Raw genomic sequence first — 25,206 nt, forward strand, 5'->3', positions numbered from 1 at the left:
TTGGAAATATCCTTAAACAAAAAGAGGTGCTCAGTGTGTGCTCTATGTGTATGTGTATGATTTACAATCCTGTGCTTGAAATGAACATATTAGGAGATAATGTCATCATAGAATCACACACAGAATGACACAGGAAATTAGGCAGGACCTATAGATTAATCTGAAGACCCTCCAGTTAAAAAGAAAAAAAAAAAAACACCATAGTTAATAGGCAACTATTAGTTCAATGGGAACAGTCTTGCCTTTCAAAGATGGAAAGGAAATGTATGGGTATTCTGGATGGTCTTTTTCCTCCCATACTGCATAAAGTGATTATTAACTAGGTGGAGTTGGTAGATTTGTGATCTTTCTATTCTTTCCCCTTTCCTCCTTGGAAAAATCAAAAGCTCCATTCTGTGACAGAGAGGAAAACCAGTGGGGCTAGCCAACAACAGAAAGGGCTGTCACAGCAACCGCCGAGCGGTAAGCCGTCCAGCTGGCAGCCTACATCCAATTCCAAGCTCAAGCTATTCTCACAGACTCAGCCATGATAGAAACATCTCATCCCCAAAGTAAATCTAAACCAGCACAAGGGACCACAAAGGAGTCTGGAATAAGATCATATCGTGCAGACGATATTGACTGTTGGACTAGTATACCACCACACCTACATTTTTAGGTCTCATTAACTTTTGCCTGGGCTAGCCTCAAACAGGGACTCTCCTATCTCTACCTCCTGAGTAGCTAAGGATTACAGGCATAAGCCCTTATTGCCAGGTCTCACTTGTTAGGATAAAGATCCTAGGCCAAGAAGTAATTTAATCCTGTGTAGGTCTCCATTTCCTTATGAGAAAGAAGGGATGATTAGTAACCTCCCAAAGATTTGTACTGACAATCAGAAATACTTTGTTATATATAGGAACCAGAACTCTGTTCCTCAGCATATAACAGGTATGTGATACATGTACCTAATGAAGTTGGGCTTTATTCATCTTTAATGTATGATATTTTAAAAATGCGGAGGAGAAGCCAGGTGCTGGTGGCTCATGCCTGTAATCCTACTCAGGAGGCTGAGATCTGAGGATTGCGGCTCAAAGCCAGCCTGGGCAGGAAAGTCCATGAGACTCTTATCTCTAATAAACCACCAGAAAACCAGAAGTGGTACTGTGGCTCAAGTGGTAGAGCACTGGCCTTGAGCTGAAGAGCTGAGGGACAGTGCCCAGGTCCAGAGTTCAAGCCTCACAACTGACAAAAAAAAAAAAAGTGGAGGACAGTAACCTGAAAGCAGGCACTGATGAGGATACGGCCTGCATAGAAATCTGCCAGTCATTCTTGTGTACTGAGCCATTAGCACTTTAAAAGCTAATAGAAGTCATTTTTGAAGATGCACTCTAGTGATCTGCATTTAGAGTTAGAATAGTTACTTACCAAATAATGATGTTTAGTCCTTAATATGCACGCATGTATGTATATAATTTTGCCAGATTAAAAAAACTTGTACTTGTACCATATGAACAGAATACGTTATCTTGACTAAAAAATCATAAAGCCACATACATAACCCCTCTGTATAACAAAGATAATAAAAAAAATTAAAAGCCACATATGACATCTTTTACTACTAAAGTAAAATGGAAGAAACTACTCTTGTGCTTAATCCAGATCATATCTATCCCTTCCTCTGATTCCTGTGTTGTATGTTTCAAAAGGAAAGATCTCCAAATCAAAACATCAGTTTTTGTTTTGTTTTTTAATTTTTTTTTGTCAGACATGGGGCCTGAACTCGGCCTGGGCACTGTCCCTCAGTTCTTCAGCTCAAGGCTAGTGCTCTACCACTTGAGCCACAGTACCACTTCCGACTTTTTCTGCTTATGTGGTGCTGAGGAATTGAACCCAAAGCCTCATGCATGCAAGGCAAAGCACTCTACCACTGAGCCACCTTCCCAGCTCCTCAAAACATCAGTTTTTACAGATGCATTGTGGCTCTAGAAAACGAGATATTTAGATCTAGCAAATTAGAAAATGAAAGGAAAAAAAGAATCTCTGCTTACCTGTGCTCTGTTTGGAAGCCAAGAGTGACGCTGCACCAGGACATGGCTCTATGGAACACCAACTTTCTCGATTTATCTAGAAAAAGTAAAAATTACTTTAGACAGTGAAGTAATGTTGTTGAGTCTGAAATTATGCACCTCCTCCTTTTTCTTTAAAACTTCAGAGCTCTCTGAGAAGACTGTCAATACTCAATAGGAAGAGATATGCACTCATGGTACAGGGCAGAGGTAAAGTAAAAAAGTTAATATATGAAAATAATCAAATATTAAGACACATATTTGATGTCCTTGTTTGCAAGTTAAAATATATTATTGTGAAACAGGTTTCTCTAACAGTAAAAACCAAGCAATCAGGACTATCTAGACTAGAACTATCTAAACTGAGAGAATATAATTAAAATGCAATATCTCTTAATAACTAATTTAATAATCATTATCTTCAGTGGTTCTAGAAGAAAATTAAAAGTGGCTAGAACTCTAAGGGGTGTAACCACAATCCTTTAGAAGACCCATTAAAAAAAAATCTGAGGCCAAAGGAAGCAAAACGACTGGATGAAAGAAATAGTTAAATAAGATTCAAAAAGAAAGTCTATGCCTTGCATGCATGTTTTGGGTTCGATTCCTCAGCACCACATAAGCAAAAAAGAAAAAAGCCGGAAGTGGGGCTGTGGCTCAAGTGGTAGAGCGCTAGCCTTGAGCTGAAGAGCTAAGGGACAGCGCCCAGGCCCAGGCCCAGAATTCAGGCCCCACAACCAGACCCCCCCCCAAAAAAGAAAGTCTACCAAAATATACATATCTCTTACAGAAGGCTAAACAAGATTATGGAGTCTTGAGAGAAAGTCTTGAGACTTTCAATCTAGGTCCACTTATTTTGATGTAACAGGTTAAAAAAAAGGTATGGGAGAACCAAGACAGAGCATACACAGAGAAGCCATGTTTATGATGGCATTCATGGTAGATAGCAAATATTTGTGAACATAAATAGCTTAGAAACTCATACCTGCTGGCTTATGTGTTAGGGAAATGCACATAAAAACTACCATGAGCCATCACTTCAAACCTATTAAGGTTTTTTGTTTTTTGTTTTTTTGGTCGTGGGTGCTGTTCCTGTGATTTTTTTACTCAAGGCTCTACCACTTTGAGCCACGACACTACTTCCTGATTTTTGGTGGTTAATGGGAGATAAGACTCTCAAGGACTTTCCTTCCCAGGCTGGCTTCAAACTGTGATCCTCAGATCTCAGCCTCCTAAGAGTTAGGATTACAGGTGTGAGGCACTGGTGCACAGCTGGTTATCATTCTCTTTAAGTGTGGAAATAACATTTCCCAGTGAGAATGAAGAGAAGTTGGAACCCTTATGTAATGTTCATAGGAATGTAAAATGATAGCAGCTATGTGGAAAAAAACAGCAACTGTTTCTCAAGAATTAAGTATACAATTACCCTGTAATTCAGCAATCCTGCTTCTGAGAATATACCCACAGATAAAAAGTCATAGCACTATACACAGCAGTCAACAGTTATAACAGCCCAAAGGTTGGTTGATAGATGACTGGATAAGTAAAAAATGGTATTTGCTTAAGATGGAGTATTTTTTAGCCTGACACATGCTGTGACTTAGATGGGCTTTGAAGATGATAAGCTACAAAAGACAATACCACACACACACAAAAAAGCTATACAATTATGGCTCCACTGTATGAGACACCTAGATTGTCAAAAATCAGACAAAAAAAAATCGTGATTCCAAGAGGCTAAGAGAAGGGAAAGAAATGGGGAATTATTGTTTAACAGGTGCAGATCTTCAGTTTGGGCCTGTGGCAAGGATGTGGAGAAGGCTGTTGGTGATAGTTACACAAAGATACAAAGTACTTTGTTCCACTCAACTGTATACTTAAAAATGGTTTAAAGGCTGAACTATATACATTTTATCCCAATTTTAAAGGGTATGCAGCAGTTCCAGATATGCAAACTTGTCTGAAAAAAGTTATGATGCTGCCCACAAAACCGAAGTCAGAGCTAGTAACCTCAGCCAGTTGCTACCAGTCCTAGCCAGTGCCATTAGCCAGGGAACAAATCTCAATGCTGCAATACGTGCAGAAAGAATGTCAAAACATGTATCAGCATTTTCAACCACATCCTGTGTAATAACAACACCAAGCCATCATGTTCATGTGTGGAGAATATGGAGGTTGCTGTTTAAGTAGGCTGCTTCAGAGATACAAACTGGATGAAAAAAAAATCTCCCTTCTGAATCTACGCTAGCCTCCTTTCTTTTCATCAAGGATACCTGTCTTTGTCTCACTCACAGACCACCAACATGCCTTCCATACTACACTATGATGCGCCACTGGAAACATTTTCCCATAGGCTACACACAGTGCACACACACAGTAACACATCTGAATCCTATCCAACATGCAAGTAAAAGAAAACAGGTAGTCCGGTTAGAAGAATGCTTACTCTCAAGCAAGTGTCCCGAAATACAATCCTAAGGCAGAGGAGTTTACAGATAAGCTGGTTAGGTATGCTGTCAATACTGTTAGGCAGTTCTGAAGCCAGACTTGGCATGAGATTCTGATTTTATCAGAAATGTGAAACTGCTAATAATTAGAGGTTCAGAGAAAAATGAAGATGAAGGTTATGAGCCCCTTATTCAGACCTTTCCCTTAGGAATCACTGAGCTATGAATAAAATATAGGACTGGATACTTACTGGGTAGGAAAGGTAGATTCTAACCTAGTATTTAGAGTTATTATTATTATTTCAGCAAGTAGTTGGAAATGTAGAAATCAAGGGCCAGGAGCTTGGCTTAGTGATAGAAAACATACCTACATCATTTGGAAAGGGATTAAGTCACAAAAATACACTAGTGATTATTTAGCTAAGAAACAAACATTATCAGTCACTTTCCTTTGTCCACAGACTGGTTATGAAAACTAGCTCATTGGCACCACAGGAACTCAACATCCAGAGTTCTGATGAGTTACAATGTATACAGACATGGTGTGATGAAAGTGACCTCAGAAGAAACATCAGACCCATCCAGGTGACTTTTCAACGTTTCATTCCTGCCATCAAGCCTAAAACCTGTTGTGATAATTGAAACCATGCCTTCCATGTGTTCCCCACAGTCTGAAAACAGTGGTACGTATTTTCCTTCTTTTGTTACTGGCAGTGCTGCTGCTACTACTTATGTCTGAACAAACAACCTAATAACAGCTGGCGGTGACACCAAGCCTTCTCAGCCACTGCCAATACTCACTTCCTCTGCCAGTGTCTCAGGAGACAAAGCCCACACTGCAAGACTCAACAAAAGGAAGGGAAAAACCCACCATCCAGACATGAAAACCAACTGAGTCACTCTGGTCAGGGAATCACACTATAACTCAGCAGATAAGCACTGGTGGCATCAATCTTTAGCCCCCCCGCCCCAGTGTCTTTCTTTTGCTGCAATGTGGAGGTGAACTTTTAAAACGTTTATTTCTCAGAGAAATAATACTAGGCTTTGTACAGACACACTATACATCTGAGCTTTAGCTAATGTGGTCACATGGCCTCACTTTCTGTAAATACTCCCATTCAACACACACAAAACTCTGCAACTCTTTTTAAGTATTTTAACATTATGGTTTTTTGGTGGCGTTTGTTTGTGTTTGTTTTGCTCTGGCCAGTCCTAGGGCTTGAATTCAGGGCCTGGGCACTGTCTCTGTGTTTCTTTTTGCTCAAGACTAGTAGTCCTGAGCCACAGCACTGCTCCTAGTTTTTTCTGTTTATGTGGTACTGAGGAATCAAACCCAGGGCTTCATGCATGCTAGGCAAGCACTCTACCACTAAGCCACATTCCCAGACCTGAGTTAACATTCTGAATTAACCAGATACAAAAAGAGAAAAGAAAAAATGCTCCCAATAAATTATCAATAACATTAAGAATCATGTCAATATTACTAGACAGCTTGTTTTCCCCAGGTACCCAAAGTGGTAAAATTAATAAAACAGAAGTGGCCCCTAGCTAAAGCCAGTATAAATCAACAGTTAGTCCTCAATTAACAAATTCCATCACACATTATTCCTTCCTTTCGGTATACTAGTTCTGTAATAAGTTTCTGATAGTTGCTATTCTCTAGGAATTCCAATCCTTGGCTATCAGAAGCTTTTTTTTTTTTTCAGGGAAACTGATTATTCATTATAAATGTAACTGTAAATAGAGAAAGTATTTAAATATTTTAAGTTCAATTAGAATATGATTATGTTTAGCAATACTTAAATGTAAAAGAGTTTCATTAGATACAAATCTGTAACGAAGGTTAGTAAACACTTTTCCTAAGGCTTTCAATTTCTTTATACCAGAAGCTCTTACCAATCACCAACAGGAAATGAACACCAGCTTTCTGAGGGACATTGGAAAAATTAGGGTGCAGGTACTAAAGGTCCCTGGCAACAACTAAATTCTTCCATATCCATTTTTAGCCTATGATTCATAGCTACCAAGCACTTATCAGAAGAACCAGAAGCCATGTAAACATCAGGAAAGAGAAAGCAAGGGAATGTCATATCCAGGGGTGTATGGATATGTGTGTTGCAGGTTTTATCATTTGTAAAATAGTATAAAAAGATAATATGTTGAAAGATTGGGAGTCAATGGCATAACAGCTGATCTATGGATAAAGACCCATGCATCTAGCTCTGGGGAACTCCTCAGAGAAAGCCTGGGTGTAGAAGCACATCCATGAAATTAACTACACAGAACTGACAAAGGAGGTCACCCAGAATGCCTAATAAGCCAAAGAAAGTATGGATATATAGCACAAAATGAGAATTCCAAAGCTAACTTAATAAACTGTGAGAATGCCAATGGGAGGAATTGGAGTTATAAATGTAGAATAACAAAGTGAAAGGCTCACAATCAAAACCTTGTGACTAATATCATATTTCACCTGTATTCTGGTTATCAAGTATCAAATGTAACAGTAAATTAATTAATCACAATTTACAGAAAAAAGGCTTATGAATTCATAACACCATTTAATATTTACAGAGCCTTTCATACAAATTAGACACATTGTTCAGAGTGAACAGATGAACATAAAATAAGTAGAGGGCTGGGGAAGTGGCTCAGTGGTAGAGTGCTTGCCTCGCATGCATGAGGCCCTGGGTTCGATTTCTCAGCAGCACATAAACAGAAAAAGCCAGAGTGGCGCTGTGGTTCAAGTGGTAGAGCACTAGCCTTGAGCTGCCCAGGCCCAGAAATCAAGCCCCATGACTGACAAAAAATAAAAATAAAAACAAGGAGAACAAAAACATGTACATATGCATGAGCACCCAATATTTTTTAATTATTGTAAAGGCAATGTACAGAAGGGTTACAGGTACATAAGTTGGGTAATGAGCACATTTCTTTTGTACAATGTCATCCCTTCCTTCGTGCTCTCCCCGTTTTTCCCTCTTACTCTCTACCCACAAGTTGTATAGTTCATTTTCAACATACTGTCCAGTGAGTCCAACAATTATTTTTTAAATGCTGACAGAAGATAGTGAAATTCAAAGTGATTTTTGTAAAAATAACTGGAGAACACTAGTAATTGGGAAGGAGGGAGGAAATGAGAATTGTGGGAGAAACTACCAAAAACTGTGACAACATGAACTCATATGCTATCATGTGTGTATCCAGTGTCATATAAGGAATGCCTATATTGGAAAAGAAGTGGTCAAAATAACACCTAAGACTTCTTCCAGCAGAAAAGCATCTAAGACTCTTGCAATGTAGAGTACTGCATACTAGGATCTTTGTTTTTAACGTATGTTGTTCCTAGTGACATCATGCAAAGAAAGGTCCTAAAAGCTAAGCTCTTCTAAGTACATCATGGAGGAAAACTTAAAACACCACTGCTATTTCTTAAAGGAAGTTACATTTGAAAGAAATAAAACCATTCTCTTGGAACAAGGTCAAATACCAGGCGGTGTCGGCCTAGGCCTGGCAAGTCAGACAACCATCCCAAGAGTTATTATGGAGGGGACCCTTGCAACAGTCCACCACAAACCATGCCTCCTCCAGCATGGAACTAATCGCCCAGCCTTCTCAAACCATTTTTTAGCCTGACTCAACCAGAGGAAAAAATGCAGAAAGTCACTGGGCGTGGCAGCACTAGCCTGTCATCTCAGCACTTGGGAAGCTGAGGCAGGAGAATCATAGTTCTAAATCCAACCTGGGATACCTGACAAGACCCTGTTTCAAAAGAAAAGCTCCACGTGACAGCTCATGCTTGTCATCTCAGTTGGAAGTTGGAAGTAAGATTGCAGGTCAAAGTCAGTCCGACATGAAAAAACGTTGAGGCAGATATTCCCTCTACTCTCCAAGAACAACTGGCCATTGTGGTGCTATGTGGGAGGCACAGGTAGGAGGATCACAGTCTAAGGCCAGCCTAGATATAAACCTTGGTAAGTGAGACCCTATCTGAAAAGTAATTCAACACAAAAAGGCTGGAGGCAAGGCGTAAGTGGGCGAGCTCCTGCCTAGCAAGTGTGATGCCCTTAGTTCAAACTACAGTACTGTCTCCAACCCTACCCCCTCAAGAAAACAAAAAGCAAATAGCGAAAAACAAAAACTAAGGAAGTCTCCAGTACTCAGCTGAATCCTTGACCCAGGCAATACACTAAACTCTGCCTGGAATTACTCCTCATCAAGTCCAAATGCAGGTTCTCTGGGCATCTGTAAAGCACTTGGTTGGATTCCAACTTCCCCTGCCTCTGCCAGAAAACCATTAAATTTCCAAAAAGTGCTCCATGAGTCGTCCAACATTCCCAGACTCCCATCTTCCTGACTAGAGAAGTTCAGACTAATTTTAGAGACAAGGATGTCTTCTTTGAGCTATCAGCTATCCAGATTTCACACACCCAACATGGCTAATGCTGGGAAAACAAACAAATACAGCTATATCAACAGTCAGATGGCATAACTGAAAAGCAGCCAAACAAGCCAGAGGGCAGCTACGCCACATTAAGGAATAGCTTTACAGAAAACCCTTCCTAAGGAAATAAATGTAGGCCCCGAAAAAGTGAGAGAGAGACAGCAGTGGGACAACGCAGAAAGGACTGACAGCGAGAAGAACGAAGAGAAAAAGCAGACAGACTGAGAAAAGAGACCCAGACAGACAGATGGGGAGAGGGAGGGAGGGTAGGGACAAGAGCCACAGACAGAGACTCCGTGAAAGAGCAAGTCTGAAGGTCATTTCTCTCTTTGTGCTTTTCAAAACTATGACATTCTCCTGAACACCAGACTCTACCTAAAAGTAAAAACACACTGCTTATTCTCAAACACTTGCTATCTCCGTTCAGATGTTGCTTTAAAGGACCTTCAGATCACCCCCATGCCCTCTAACCATGACTGTTGGCCCAGCTTTCCTCAGACTTCCTCCCAGTATGGGAAGGCCAAGGTATACCACTACTGGACTGAAAGGAAGCGAACAGCCAGAGTCAGACAAGATGAGGCCTGCCCCTTACCTTCAGCAGCACCACATCCACCGTTCTGTCCACCTTGGAGATGTCACACAGGCTATAGCGCCTCTTGTGCCGTTCATACATTTTGTCCAGATACGAAGAGGAGGGAGAAAACGCAAGAAGTATACCCACTGTTAACTTGGGGACCAATGTGATCAAGCAAGTCAGAGTTCCAACTTTCTCACAGTGAGCAGGAGGGCTCTGCCTTCCAGAAACCCCTCAGGGGCAAAAAAGAGAGAGAGAGAGAAATTTAAAAAGCAAACAAGTAGAATCCAACTCCTTGAACTGACTGAGAACTTCGTGGCAACTTCAGAGTGCTGAGACGATCTTATAATTCATAATATAAGCAATGGATTCCCCCAAGGTCTCTGTTGCCCAGAACCCGGCAGGAGGAGAAGTACAGACGGTGTCCATCGCTGACGATAACTCCAATAGAAAACTCAAGACTGAACGGACTAAGCATAGTGGTTGAAACGTGGGGGGAGAAAAAACAAAGCAGGCAATAAAAATCCAGTATTTACTTTGCCAAGATGACAAAGGGGTGGGGGGAGAAAAAGGAAACAATTCTATTTCCAAGAGATAATGTGAGAAATTTTACTAATTTTTTCCCCCATAAAACAGTAAGAAAGAAAAAAAAGACAAAAAGCTGGTGATGCTTTTTCAAAGAATGAGTCGTTAGTCTGTCTCTTGCTCAACAGGCAGCTGGACCCGGGTTTGGTTTTGATTTAAGTTGAAAATATCTAAGAGTAAAAGGAAAAACAGACCACTCCTCTGGCTGCTCTCCTCCTCCCGCCAGCCCTCCCACCCCAGCCTCCTCCCCCTTCTCCTTCTCTCTCAAGAACGTCACTGCTTGCCCTTTCAGCTCTGCACCCGCAGCCTTGGAGGTTTGAAAACCTAATTGCAGTGGTGGGAACATGATTCATCTACAGACGAAGAGGAGAAAAACAAGGCTTCCTTTTCCAACTAGCTTCCTCCTGCTCCTCCTCCCCACCCAGCTCCCTAGGAAAATGGCTCTGTCAGGCATTGCTAGGAGATGCAAGCCCTTTGATGTCAGAGTGGTATGCTAATAAAGGAAGGGGGTGTCATCTTAAACACCACAAGTCTGTACAACACAGTTCCAGTACGTATAGAACACTGAATCTACTGAAGGAAGTACATACTTGCAGCTCCCTGCCACGTGCAAACTGATGATTTCATGTGAGAAAAATGTTCGCCAAGTATTTCAGCATTGTGTCTCCAGGACCCAGAAGTGGCTATGAAAATGTCTGGCAATGTTTAGAACTCACTAAGAATTAAGTTTTTGCTTTGGGATTGGGACTGGGGAAAGAATGACGGGGGCTTTAAACAAAATGAAAGAAAAGGTATGGAGTAAATGATCAAGTGTAAGCATGTATGTAAGTGTGTGTGTGTGTGTTAACATTCTTGTGGGTAAGAAAAGTAAAAAAAAGGTTGGTACTTTCTCCCCCATCAATGCTTTTGGCATATTAGCTAGCCCTTATGTATGGCTCTGTTATTTCATTTGCCTACTTTGCTACCATTCTGGAACTTTCTGTCTACTCCCTATCCGACATCCTGAGGGGCAGTTCTAGTCTAGCATCATCCACTCACTTCAGATACTCTCATCCTTGGACTAGAAATGAGTGAGTAGAAAAGAAGCAAAAAAATATGCTTTAAAGAAAAAGAGATGGGGGAAAAACGCTCAAAAAAGAACTTCCTTTTTCCAGAAAGAATGACATACATTTTTCCTAACTGTTCAGAGCAATCCTTAGGCAGACTGGGAGAGTGTGAATGTCGGGTTTCAAATACGGCATCAGAAAGGAAGAAAAGAGATTTGGTAACTCAATTTCTGTCAACATTGCAAAGTTGGTGAGAGGTGTTTTTTTTAGGAGCTATAAATAAGGAGTACAGAAGGTCTGATGAGCCCCCATTTCCTTGCGCTTGAAGGAGATAAATACAAAAAGCCAGCAAAGACTGCAGTATTGTTCTCCTCTATGTATCTATTAATGTTATCACAGTCTCAGCTACATCCAACTACAAGGCTTTCTACTCCTCCGTCCCTCACTGGTGCATCATTACAGGCTGTACCACCAGTGAGCAAGGCCTGGCTCTACGTGCCAACATATACAGAGAGTTAGCAGAGATGATGCTAAACAAGCAAAACAAAACAAAACAACAAAAACAGTAGAAGCAAAGCAATCAGATAGATTTTAAAGTTATAAATAAAATTATTGCTTGGGCTTTCCAAACTCATGGAAACCTAGCCAGGGATTTATTAAGATTTCTAAACTGTGTAATTTAGGGCATGAGTGAAAGATCTTACAGGCTTCAGTGTACAGGAAAAAAAAGACTATGTATTAAATTTTCTATATTAGCTTTCTTCCTTCTTCCCCTGTGAAGCACAATGCTGCCTCCCCTCTGTCCTCAACATCCTCTGCTCCTTACTGCCCCTCCCTTCTCTCCTAATTAGAACCAAGTGTTTCCTGCTTCCCAAGTTCTCAGGGACTTCTCTAGGGATCAGAGATACTTTAATTCCCATAAAACCTTTCTATCCTAACCTCATCCAAATAGTGATTTACTACAGATAATCTGTATCAGTTGAAAAGATATTTTGTCCCTTACTGAAGAGGCAAACAGAAGCAATAAGAAAACAAGGTCTCTGTTCTGGGAAAGTTTATACAACCAAGATACACATATGTTTAAAAAACAATGTAACTCTCTTAGATTAACCTAGAACTGGCTTTGTATGATACTGGGGGGGGGGGGAGTCTACCTTTTCTTCACACATAAGCATAATTAAAAGGACAATTAAAAATTATCCATGTGTAATCTGTTCCATGTTGGAGAATAAGTACTTTGGGTGGGAAAAGTCTGTTTTTTCTCTGGACCTGCTCAGAAAGCCAGCAGAAGACAGAGTCTGCAGTTCTGTGCTTTTCCTGCTGATGTAACAATTCCAAGTTTTTATCGAAAACATCTGGAACCAAGAACAGTTACTTTGTTATGGTTTTGAAACACAGCAACCAATCATTTCATATCTAAACCAGAGCTGAGAGTTACAGATTTGGAGGAGGTTGGTAATATTTCCCCTTCTTTAATTAACTACAAGGTTGAATACCTTACCCACTTATTTAGATGTTCTTTTAGGTCAACACTGTGAGGTCAGCTTCTTTGGTTCCAGGTAGAACAGAAGCCCATCTCAAGTCCCACAGCCAAGTTTCTGAATTAGGATGCCACCTAGTGGAAAGAACATGCTGACCCCCCCCGTAACCCCACCCCCCTAAAAAAAGTGGAAGAGGTGGGGAGCATAAATTAAGGGGGTATTAGGCAGGATCCAGTTACTAAATGGTTTTCCTGAAACCCCCAATGAACATAAGCAACAGCATGTGACTGGGGATTGGCCAAAGATCAATTTAGTCTCTGCAGGGAACACAAGGTATTAAAGTGAAACCCAAGGGTCTCCTCTTTTCCCTGATGTGCCACTGTCTATAGCTCACATCAACTTGGAACATGTTCCTGTGACTCTGTGGTCGTAAATTCCTAGAACTGAAAATGGAAGGGTTCAAGCTATATCACAACACAAAGATTTTCCTGCTCCAATACTATACACTGCCAGCCAGACACTTAGAAATCTCTGTTCCCTGACATAAAAGCGAGATTCAAGATATTCTCTCAAAACTTACAGAAGACACACAGTGTAGAAATCACTGCTGCTTTTAGGTTTTTCCACTCAGTCTTTACACAAAACAGGAAGGAAGGGAAGGTTTTCACAGGCAAGAATTCATCTATGCTCTCACTTGAAAAGAGCATGTCACCTAGAATCATGCCTTTGTTGGTGACAAAATTTATTCGAATACAGATAGACATTTTAGCCTGCACATGATTAAGTCTCATTTTGCTCAGCACAAATTCCTTCAAGAAGAGACGACTGGCTTACAGAAGGGCTGTGAGGGTCCGACTCCTCCCTGCAACCTCCTCTGACATTGCCATGGAGGGGTTTTGGGTACTGCTGTCCGGAGAAGGAGGCCTGCCCTTCCCTTTGCCATCTCCACTGACTCGGACCCGGAATTCTCCCAAGGGAAAAAGAGGAAAACAGTGGTAGCAGCCAGCAGCTCCTTTGCTTTAACCCTTCATGGCCCTTTCAGGAAGAAAGCATGAAGCAATTTAGCTGACAGCAACACTTTGACAACAAAAGCAATCATTACAAGAACAGAAATAAGATGGAAAAATCTAAGAACAAAGTCACTTTATAAACTTGCACTCTTTACCAGAAATACACCTTATGGAACAAACACAACAAATGTTAACTTTTACTAAAATTACGAACAGATTTGTGAAGGAGGGAGAGACTGGCAGTGGTACTTCATGCCTATAATCTCAGTGACTCGGGTGGTAGATATCAAGAAGATTGAGGTTCAAGGGCAGCCTCAGCAGAAAGTTAGTGAGACCTTCATCTCAACAACAGAGCTGGAGCATGCAATCTCAGTAATGTTGGAGGTATACGTGAGAGGATCACCTCCAGACCAACCTAGGCAAAAAATGTGAGACACTATCTAAAAAATAACTAAAGCTGCCAGGCACTGGTGACTCACACCTGTAATCCTAGCTACTCAAGAGGTTGATGAAATCTAAGGATCCCACTTTGAGGCTAGCCCAGGCAGGAAAGCCCATCAGACTCTTATCTTCAATTAACCACCAAAAATCCAGAAGTAAACTGTGGTTCAAGTCATAGCACCAGCCTTGAGTGAAAATGCTAAAGGACCCTAAGGTCAGGCCCCAGTACTGGCAAAAAAAAAAACAAAGCAGGGGCTGGGAAGGTGGCTCAGCGGTAGAGTGCATGCCTTGCAAGCATGAGGCCCTGGGCTCGATTCCTCATCACCACATAAACAGAAAAAGCTGGAAGTGGCGCCATGGCTCCAGTGGTAGAGCACTAGCCTTGAGCTGAAGAGCTGAGGGACAGTGCCCAGACCCAGAGTTCAGGCCCCATGACCGGCAAAAAAAAAAAAAAACAAAGCAAATAAGCAAAACAGGCTGTGGGTGTGGTTAAGGTGTTAAGAGTGTCTGCCTGGGCTCAAACCTCAGAGAGAAAGAGACAGAGACAGAGGGGCGGGGGGGGGGGGAGAAGAGAAAAGAACAGAAAGGGAGAATCATTGTCAACTGGTGACACTGTTAGGACACTTCAATCTATAGCAAGTCTTCCAATGCAAGATTATAAAACAGCATTTACTGACTACCTCCCATCCATCAAGTACTTACACTTACACACACACACACACACACACACACACACACACACACACACAAATTTCTATGAAGTGACCAGGCATGGTGTAGCTTGCCTGTAGTGCATGTGCCACAAATAAAAACAAAAGTGCCGATAAATGAAAACAAAAGCAACTCCAATGTTTCTTTCATAATGAAAGGACACAAGAATTTCTTCCTGTATGTGTAAATCTTATGAATTTCATAAAAACAGGTAGGTGTAAGCTTTTATTTTAGCAAAGTAATGAAAGCCAACAGTATTTCCCATTTCCCCTTAGGTATTAACAGTAAAAAGGGGCATGCTTCTCCAAAATTTCTTATTCTTAAAACCACTACTAATATTTCCCAACGAGTCAACTGAAATAAATTTATATCCTTTGCTATTTTCCCATGGAACAATTTGTATAACCAACTAAAAACTGGACACTAGTGGGAGGGCAGTTAGATGAAAGAAGCCTGTTGCTTGAACTCAAGTGTTGAGTACAGACCAAGAAAACAAACTGATGGTCCAAAAGTATTTACCACTGACAAAACCCTGGGCATTAAGAAGTAAAGTCAGGGGATGAAGGCAAATTGTAGAGGCTGACCAGGTCTCTGCAGAACTACCTACAAGGTGGCAGCAAGAGACAGATGGTAAGTGAATCTGAGGGACCACAGAGATACCCAAGAGGTACAGGGGTCAGTAGGTGAAGGAATGTACGAGCCTGGAACTCAGAAGAACAGTTGGAATTAGGCATTCAGATTAGGAAATCAAGATATGGAGGTGACAGCAAAGACACTAAAAGAACAAAGTACTTCATAGAAAGACTGGTAAGTAATGTCAACTGCTGAGAAAAGCCAAGAAAAGAAGTGGGTTTTGCTGTGAATTGTTTCACAGACATGGGAGAATGAGGGTAGTGCTGGGTGAAACTCTCGGGTATTAAGTGCTGTATTTAAATATCTACTATTTCACTGGTGAAAATGTATGCTCTCTCAGAAGCAATACACTCAACTTTCTCAAATTTTCTCTTAAGACACGTGCCCCTTAAAGGTAAGTATCTTCAGCATATCCTTTTATTAGGGTTATTATAGGATTACAAATCTGGTATAAAAAAATCTTACCTTGGAGAATTCAGTAACATTTAAGAGAGAAAAAGAACCATTAACATGAAGTGATCGCTGTGCAACAGATATGAATGTCCTTTAGAGTCTACCAGAGAAAGCCTTGAGTGCAGGCATGGGTGACAGCATGGAGAAAGGTTGCTAGTAGCCAGAGCAGGCAAGCAGGATGGACAAAGGGTGTTTGGGGGAAGGAGCCAACAGGGAGCTTCCTTTCCTTTCCATACAATCAGCTACGAAATAACAACGCTCCTCCTATAAAACAATGAGGCAAAGCAAACCACGTGGACATTAACAGACCAGAATTTCCCAATGGGATTTTTTTCATCACTAGCATGTAATGGTCAATTAGTAACAAGGTAATGAATGTGAGCCAAAATCGTTTATCCGGGTAATAAATATTTAAGGGTGTACTGTAGAGGTTTTGTACCATAAAATATGATTAAAAAAATAAAAATGCATGAGCTACTGCTGGATCCTTGAAAAGATATAGTAATGAAATTGTACAAAATCCAAGACTGCCTTGTTAGCAAAATAATCTTTGGATCTTCAGCTGCAGTGATTAGGAAGATTATTTACTTTAATGGGAGTTTAACGCCGAGAAACAGGAGAGAAGAGGTAGGCATGGCATACTAAGAGCGTGAGCAGAGGTAGCTGATGAACACCGGGCCTGACAGAGGGAGGGCAAGATGTCCAGTCCCAAGACAGACTCATGAACAAGCACTATGACACCAGGCTGAAGGAGCATCAGCCTACGTTACAGAAGCATATGCAGAAGTATATGATGCCTTGCCACAGAGGTCAGACCCCACTCAGACCCCCCTCCCCTGCCCCGCTGCTACAGAAGTGATCTGATCTGTGCTCTAATTCAAGAAAAGGATGTAAAAGTTTTTAACGTTTTTAGCTTCGTTCAATCCAATCTCCTCTGCCAAAATTTCTTATTGCTGCATGAACTTCAGTCAATCTTATTTTCTACTATTTTTCAAAGTAAGTACATGAAAGGTTGGTGTAACCGAAGCTCCAAAACTAGGGTGTGGTTCTTCCTATTTCAAAGTGAGTGGCTCTTAGACTACTAGAGTTACTGGGATTCCCTCTTGTCTGTCTACCTTCATCAAAGTCCACCCTTCACAGCCTGCTTTCCTAATACAGCTTTCTCTGCCCTTTGTACTTCTGCAGTGTGCAGACTCCAAGGCACTGACTTTATGGTGTCCTGTCCTGTTAGTCTGACTCTACCAAGCACAAGGAGCTCCTTAAAAGCAACAGTCATTTCCTTATTTTTCTGCTCTAGAGCCAAAAACAGTATGGAATATACAAAGGCCAGATGACTGACAGATCATCTTCTCGTGCACCACTGCAACCACACCCTAATTCACAAATTTAATTATGAAATAATGATGAAAGAGAAGAAAAAACTGTCCATTTTAATACAGAAAGGTAAACAACCTAAGGTCAGGCAGGGTGGTACACATCTATAATTCCAGTCACTTGAGAGGTAGAAATAGGAGGATCATAGTTCAAGTCCAGCCCAGACCAAAAAAAAACAAAACAAAAAATGTATTGTACGTTGATCTCAACAAATGAGCCTGGAAGAAGGATGGCACAGGCCTGAAACTCCAGCTGTGTTTGAAATAGAGGAGGAGACATGGATCAAGGCCATCCCTGGGCAAAAACAAAACAGGTCCTATCTGAGAAAAAGGTCCAGGAACATGGCCCAAGTGGTAGAGCACTTCTACAGCAAGTGTGTGAGGCCCTGAGTCCAAACCCAGTAAGCCACACACGTGAAGTAAGCAACAAAAAAGTTATGGTTTAAAAGGATTTTTTTTAAAAAGCCAGGTGCCGGTAGCTCACGCCTGTAATCCTAGCTACTCAGAATCTGAGGATAGTGGTTCAAAGCCAGCCCAGGCAAGAAGAGTCCATGAGACTCTTATCTCTAATGAACCACCAGAAAACCAGAAGTGGCACTGTGGCTCAAATGGTAGAGTGCTTACCTTGAGCTGAAGAGCTCAAGAACAGTGCCCAAACCCCAAGTTCAAGCCCCATGACTGACCAAAAAAATAAATAAAAAAGATAAAAAAAAAGTTCCAGTGAGACATGAAAACTTAGGAAAAATTTAAATCCCATGAAACAAGCATGTATTACTTTAGAAAATCATTTGTTCTCATTCTTCTCTTCACAGAAAAAAAGAATAGCATTAGCTGGCCTAGTTAGTTGTTCCATCAGATGAGCCAGAAAATGATTCAACTTTGCATGGAAGATGCACCTCGTCTCTACAGGCAAATACATACCACTGTATAGTCCTGCTTTCAAAACAAAAACCAACTATTCGTACAAAATGCTCTTCTATCAACTATCCAAGGGACAAGAGGAGGGGATACGGAGAAAACCCTTCATGATAGACCTGACAGTACTGCTGTCAGGTTCACCTGGGCAGATGGTCACTTGGAGACTAGTGTTTGGAGTCTATATCTGGATAATTTTATTCAATTAGGATAGATATTCCAAATGTTCTGGAAAAATCTTAAAGTGCAATAAAACTTTGTTTACCTCAGACTTAGGCTGTGAGAATTTACTTAGGAAGGGTTGTTAATACACTTAAAGAAGGGGAATGATCCTTCTGTCTCATCATCAGCATGCAAGGAAGTGAAGGGAAGGCTAGCAGCTTAATGACTTAACCTATCAAGAACTCTGGAGCCAGATAACCTTGACCAAGTGATATGAACCTCTAATCCTCAGTTTCTCATCTTAAAATGGGGACAAAAGTAACAAGCACAAATAGTAAATGGACCGATTATGGGGAATATCTGTATAGTACTTGAGGCATGAGTATAGAATTAGTTCTACAATGTTTTCGCTTTATGAAAATCATTACATAGTCAGCCTACATGGGTTCACATAAAATAAAAACCAAGTAATTTTAAGTTTGACTCAGGTCAGCACTGACAGAACAAAACACTTGCTGAGACAGACCAACATGCTCCCTCTGGATATGTGCTCAACTATGAGACAAGAAAGCACAAAGAAGGGAAGTTTAAACTTTCTGTCCTCTAGTAAATGGAGAAGACAAGTGTCTCTCCAAAGCCAAGACTAGAGGAGTTTCAAAGGGTACCTGAACACCAAGCTGTTTAACAAAGAAGTGGCTCTTTAAAAAGCCAGGGAAGGACTGGAAACAAAGAAGAGTTACAGCTTTGAGTGAGAGGTGTGGGCAGGAGACTCTCCATCTGAGGCAAAGGGAAAGAAGAAAAGATAGATATTTATAGATTTTTTTTTTCCTGGCCAATACCCAAGTACCTAATTTGGACTGAACTTAAGATGTCCCTGAAACAATCCCTTTCCAGAAGGCTGAAAATACCAGCATGACCTATTGGGACAAAGAGCATTTGGCTCTGAATGACTGATTCTGGGAGAAGCTGAGCACTCTGTCTCTTTTGCCGACTTTTCTCCACCTCTCCTTGCAGAAGTCTGCTGTTGAAGCCACACAAGCCCCCTTGACATCTGGTTGTTGCATCTACAACAGGGTTGTTGCTCTCAATCCGGTCACAATGCTCTTCCCCATTTATGAAAAGCTGTGGGGGCTTTAAGCTCCCTCAAATGCTATCAACATCCATGATGCCTCCATTAAAAAATAAAAAATAATAAAAAAATTTAAAAACCTTAGTAAAAGGAGAAATGGGCCTGTTCCTCCTCTAGCTCTATTAGACTGGGAGGACCCACCCATCCATTATCAAAGCGATTTGGAGACTAGTGGATTCTATTGTGCAAATCCAGCAATGGTTCCTAAAGTCCATCTATATCCACTGGGTGTGTGTGTGGGGGGGGGGGGGTTTCAGGATCCTACTGGATGCTTGGAATGACATACAGCAGGGTTTCTATCCACCTGTCCTGCAGCTCTGCCACAGACTACCGGAAGTTGTCCTTGTAAGGTCTGCACAGGGACACCTCCCTACCCCTTGGCTAAGTTTCCGCCCAGTATCTGTTACCTAGGTAACTGGCAGACCTGGAAGCAGTCACCTTCTCCTCCTGCTAGGTCACATCCTGGGCCACCTCTGGTCACATGCCTCCCATCTGACCTTAGAAGGGTCCCAGACCCTGAGGTCACAACCAGATCCAATGTGGCCACATCTTTCCCCCACCTGGCCATACCTCTTCCTGTGCCTGGCCTAGATAAGTCCTGGCCCAGGGGTGGGTCACCCCCCCTCCCTTTTTTCACCCATGCCTCTCCACCAAGCATGGGGCGGGGGGGAGGTGCAGCAGTTCGGTAAATAAACTTCTTTTCCTGCCTGAATAGCATGTGGTGTTCTCTTCATCGGCTACCTAATAAAACCTACCTATTTAACATACCTACATACGGTGCTGTGACTCGGATGGGGTTTTTGAGTTGGAAAAGCTAGAATTTCCTAACCACCCCTTTTCTGTGAACCAAACTGCCTGGAGACACCATGTGAGACTTTTCACCAATACCATTGCTGGCGTTCACATCCATGTCCACACCACTTCTCTACTCTGGTGAGTGAGACTACTCTCTACGGTTCTCTGTTGCTCAGTCTCTGTCCAGATGTGGCACCATGCCAGAGAATTCCTACAGCCTTTAGCCGAAAGGCCAGTCACCTCCAGACTGAGGTTGCTTGGTTTTGGGGGCTTGAGTGCTCTGGGGGAAGTGGGGACGCTGCTTCTGCCTGGTCAGCTCTCCTTCACTCACCAGACTGACTCTCCTACACATTGAATGGGGTGCTGTGAGTCACGCCCAAGCCTTGAAACCCCTTTGAAATGCCTCCTGAGCTCCCTGGAAAGCCAGAGCGCCTAATTTTTGTCATTCTCAGGTTCTCTTTGCTCTCTCTCTGCCAATAATGTCCAACTTTCCCTATCTCTCCCTTTCTCTTTTCTACAACATTTTGGCTTGTGACCTGAAGCGTGAGATGCAGGCTGGGTCCTGGGGACCCCCCCCCCTCTAGGTTCAAGCCCCCAGACAATTTAAGCCAAATAACTTGATTACAATGCCAGATAACAAGACACAGACACACACACATAGGCATACACACACAGAATGAAGTTGAGATTGGCACGAAATCGAGTTGGCATGGAATAACAACTGAGCTCTCACAATGCCAAGATGGTACATCCGCCACGTGGCCAATGCTAGAGAAAGCTAAAGATTTTGACAGCAAGAGTGCATTGCTTCTGGCACACATGGAGCTTCAGGTTCCACCCCCACTACAAAGGCAGAGGAGAGGTCCCACAGGGGAAGAGGCCTTGCAGGAGAGGCCACAGAGGAGGGGGGGAGGCCAAAAAGAGGGGGCGCTTTGTGGAGGAGGCCTCAAAACAGAGGGGGCCCTCACTGGGGAGGCCACAAATAGGGGGTGCACCTCACAGAGGAGACCACAAAATGGGGGCACCTCGTGGGGGAGGCTGCAGAAGTGGGTGGAGTAGAAGGTTAAGGATCAGATGAGACCAAACCCTTAACCCACCATGTGGCCAAGATGGTAAACTCAAGATGGTGAATTTCTGAAAAAATGCAAAGAAAACTCGACCAAATGGAAACTGACCGCCCTTCCAAACTGTGTACTTATATCACTACCTTTGCACTGATGCAAAGACAACCAAACACAAATGCCGTAAGAGTTTGCAAGCTAGTCAGATGAATAAGGTTGCTTCTACATGAATAAAGGGTAGGATTCAGCATGGGCAAGCTGGACAGAAAAAACTTGTAGTAATTCTGCAGAAGCTTGCAGGGCTGCAGGAATAGGAGACGGGTTATGTCAATAATGAACTTTTTGTCTCACAATCTAAAGGTTATGATCTTTGAACCAAAAAGCAAACCTAAGAGCATTGTGCACATACTACATCCCAATCTTGAAAAGGTATTTAGTACAGATTTGTGTGTGTGTGTGTGTGTGTGTGTGTGTGTGTGTGCCAATCCTAGGGCTTGAACTTGGGGCCTATGCGCTATCTCTGAGCTTTTTTTTGTTTGAGCTTGCTCACTACAACCTGAGCACAGCTCTATTTCCGACTTTTTGTTGTTAAATGGAGATAAGGGTCTCAGAGACTTTCATGCCTGGGTTGGCTTTGAACCATGATCCTCAGATCTCAGCCTCCTGAGTAGCTAAAGGTTACAGGTGTGAGCTACACAAGTTCCCAGTTAGGGATTCCTTTTGATGCATTCAAATGAAATGGCAATCACATGAAAGCTACATGCATCTGAAATCCTTTTACTGACACAAGGAGGTAAAAAGCCAGTTTGGATAAGAAGAAAAATAATTCATTGGGCTTGATGTGAAGCAGACACAGTACCAGTTTTCAGCACTAATGAGAGAAAAGGGCCAGAGCTCTATTTCCCTTCTTCCATCATTCCATTAGGGAAACCTAATGACTCCTAAGGAGGAACATAGCCTATTACGCTGTGTACATGGGCAATATTGACAGGAACTGTTGCATGGCAAAGTAATAATGACACATGCATCACTTCCTAGAACTGGAATGAAAAGACTGACTCCCTGTTTCAAGGGAAAGCAGTGTTGTCTACAGGAATCCCTTTAGTGAAATAGCTCAGCAGAGTTCACTTCATGCCTGGTGCTATAATGCCATGGTGTCAACAGGAGAAGAGATATGATATAGATAGGCCTGAACAAAGTCAATTCTTCCCCTGGCTCCCTATGACGGAGATGTCAACTCCTAGTCCACTTCCTTGTTTCTCCCAACAAGTCTACGTGCAGGACAGCTACATATTATTCATTTACCTAGGTGGAGTCCCCCTTGGCTTTGATTACTATGTTCTGCATGCAAAACAGTAGACACTTGTAAATTGAAGGCTCCATTTAATTTCTCAAATACACAAGGTTAACATCTCTCAGAAGATGGGAACACAATTCAACAGGATGATTTATTGCCCAAGTCTTTGTTCTAGGGCCTAAAGAGAAGGGACATAGGCATGGACATACAGATGCTCTCTCCATCCTTCTCCCAATGATGAGTCTGTCTGGAAATTCCCACAATTTCTGGCCTTACAAGGTTGGAATGGGGAGGAGAGGTGGGGAGGAAATCTCATGAGATCTTTAGAATAAGAGACTATTACCCAAAAAGCAAAGTCTACATACATGGGCTCTGGTGTCATCCATGAGCAGAAAAGCCAAGTGAAAGCCTAAGGCCCTGAGTTCAAACACCACTACCAGCACACACACACACAAAAAGAAAACACCTACATCTGCTAAGATCCATAATTTTCCCATTACATTGAGCTACTTTCATTGGCTGTCAATATAACAGGATAAAAGTGAGCAAAAGAAAAATGAGACAGGACAACACGAATACAAAGAACAATGATTCTCCTATTCTACCTTTTAGTCCTGTGATGGGGGAAGGAGCTTGGTAGGATAGATGTTTCCTCCAAAAAGCACACACTACCTAAGAGTCAGCAGTGCTACCAATGAAAACATTGGATTGTTTAAAAACACTGAAGGAAAAAGTCATCATTGACAAATTTGATTGGCAAAAGAAAAATCTATTTTTTGGGGGGGGGGAGTCCGGTCATGGGGCCTGTACTCTGGGCCTAGGCGCTGTCCCTCGGCTCTTCAGCTCAAGGCTAGCGCTCTACCACTTGAGCCACAGTGCCACTTCCGGCTTTTTTCTTTTTGCTTATGTGGTGCTGAGGAATCAAACCCAGGACCTCATGCATGCAAGGCAAGCACTCTACCACTGAGCCACCTTCCCAGCCCCAAAAATCTAATTTTTTTTTAATCCTTCAAGATTGTCCTTCTGACCCAACACAGAAGACAGACCCCAACATTTATGCCAACCATTTCAGACACCCAAGAGCTGGAATAAATCTTAAGAGATACCTATTGTATATACAGGAGAAAATAAAGGCCAGAAAAGGTAAGGAACTTTCTTGTGATCACTTATAAGTGCAAAGTCAGGTCACTAACTTATATCCTTTCCATACGCTTCATCCTTTCATACCAATTGTGACTTTATAATCTGAGGTTCTCTGAGGTATGCCTTTTCTGCAACTGTAATGAAACCCTGCAGAAGAAGCCATTGGAAATTTCCTGGAAACTCTCCATTTTCAGGAAACTTAAGTCTCTGAAAGACTTACATGAAAAGGCTGAGGAATAAGTTTTCTTGTGGTTGATGCTAGCTGGAGTTTTGGCTCCAAAAGGAACAAATAAGGGGTCTGGTTCTCTTAAATACCAAATGTGTACAGAGAAGCTCACTGGTGATTCTGAGGCCAATTTGTGTTTTCATAAGTGACTCACAGACCACAAAACTACAGATATAAACAGGACAACAGATATACTTTTAAAAGTGAGACCATAAAAGCCATTCTGAACGTCAGCACTACAGCATTTCAGGTAGGTTAGCAAGTAATTAGCAACTGTCACAGTTTCCCATTACTGTGGAGCATGATCAGCCACAGAAAGCACAGTGGTTTTTAACCAGACTCTTATGCTAAGGATGGAAAAGCAAGCTCGTCCCCTTGAGATACAAGAAAATAAATAATGTCCCCATTAAAAAATAATACAAGGACAGGGAACTGAAGATGACAGTAAGTAAAATGAAGGCAGTCCAAGAACAATGCTCCAATGATCATGCTCTGAAGACACAAATGTTAATATTTTAAAAATAACTAAGAATGGAAACTCAAATTTATTTATGGTTTAGTTGCATAATTATTTTTTAAGTGGGGTGGGGAGGGGGATTGTGGTTCTGATTGAAAATGTTTTCTTGATTGGGAAGAAAATGTTAAATGAAGAATATGTTAAATGAAGAGTAACTTTCCCAGTAACCTAATACCCAACATATGGGGTTCTGTAGTTATTCTTGAGTGTTTGGCTGCTCTGTCCGTGGGCGCCCTGACAAGATACACTGGCCTGCAGGATTAACTGTTCCATATGGCTAATAACCTAATGCAATGAACAGTTGGAAAAAGCATTACTTCAGAGATACCTCAAAGAGCAGATACGCCAGGGAACAGGCTGTTTCCTAATGAACTTGGCCGTATCTTGCCGAGAAAAGACCCCCATGACACATAGAAATGCTAGGTTACAGCACAGGGGGCATCATGGAAGCAGGGGTCTGAAAATGTTCCCTATCCATGATAGAAATCCTCAAAGTGAACGGTGCCAAGAGCTTTTTATTTTGGATGAACAAATTCAGTGTCACCTACTGGTGCTATTTGGCATGTATTTCTATACCTTTTCACAGAATTCTTAAGGAAATAAAAGGCGGATCTAGAAAAAGCCTACTAATCCCTGTATCAAGAAATAAGCGTTTTTGATGAGTACCATTTTAATTTTTAGCTGCAGTTGAACAAATCAAATGAAATTATAAGAACAT

General features: G+C 41.8%; 1 protein-coding gene across 3 annotated transcripts in view; it reads right to left on the reverse strand.

Moving 5' to 3' along the window:
* The window catches only part of Akap13 (A kinase (PRKA) anchor protein 13), a 132,193-nt gene that overhangs the window by 60,732 nt on the left and 46,255 nt on the right, over positions 1–25,206 (reverse strand). For all 3 annotated transcript variants that reach the window (XM_013012059.1, XM_013012061.1, XM_013012060.1), the window contains exon 8: positions 2,031–2,106. In XM_013012059.1, the coding sequence (XP_012867513.1) occupies positions 2,031–2,106 (76 nt within the window). The remainder of the gene's footprint in view (positions 1–2,030; positions 2,107–25,206) is intronic.

The sequence above is a fragment of the Dipodomys ordii genome, unplaced genomic scaffold, assembly GCF_000151885.1.
Source record: "Dipodomys ordii isolate 6190 unplaced genomic scaffold, Dord_2.0 Scaffold15, whole genome shotgun sequence".
Classification (NCBI taxonomy): Eukaryota; Metazoa; Chordata; class Mammalia; order Rodentia; family Heteromyidae; genus Dipodomys; species Dipodomys ordii.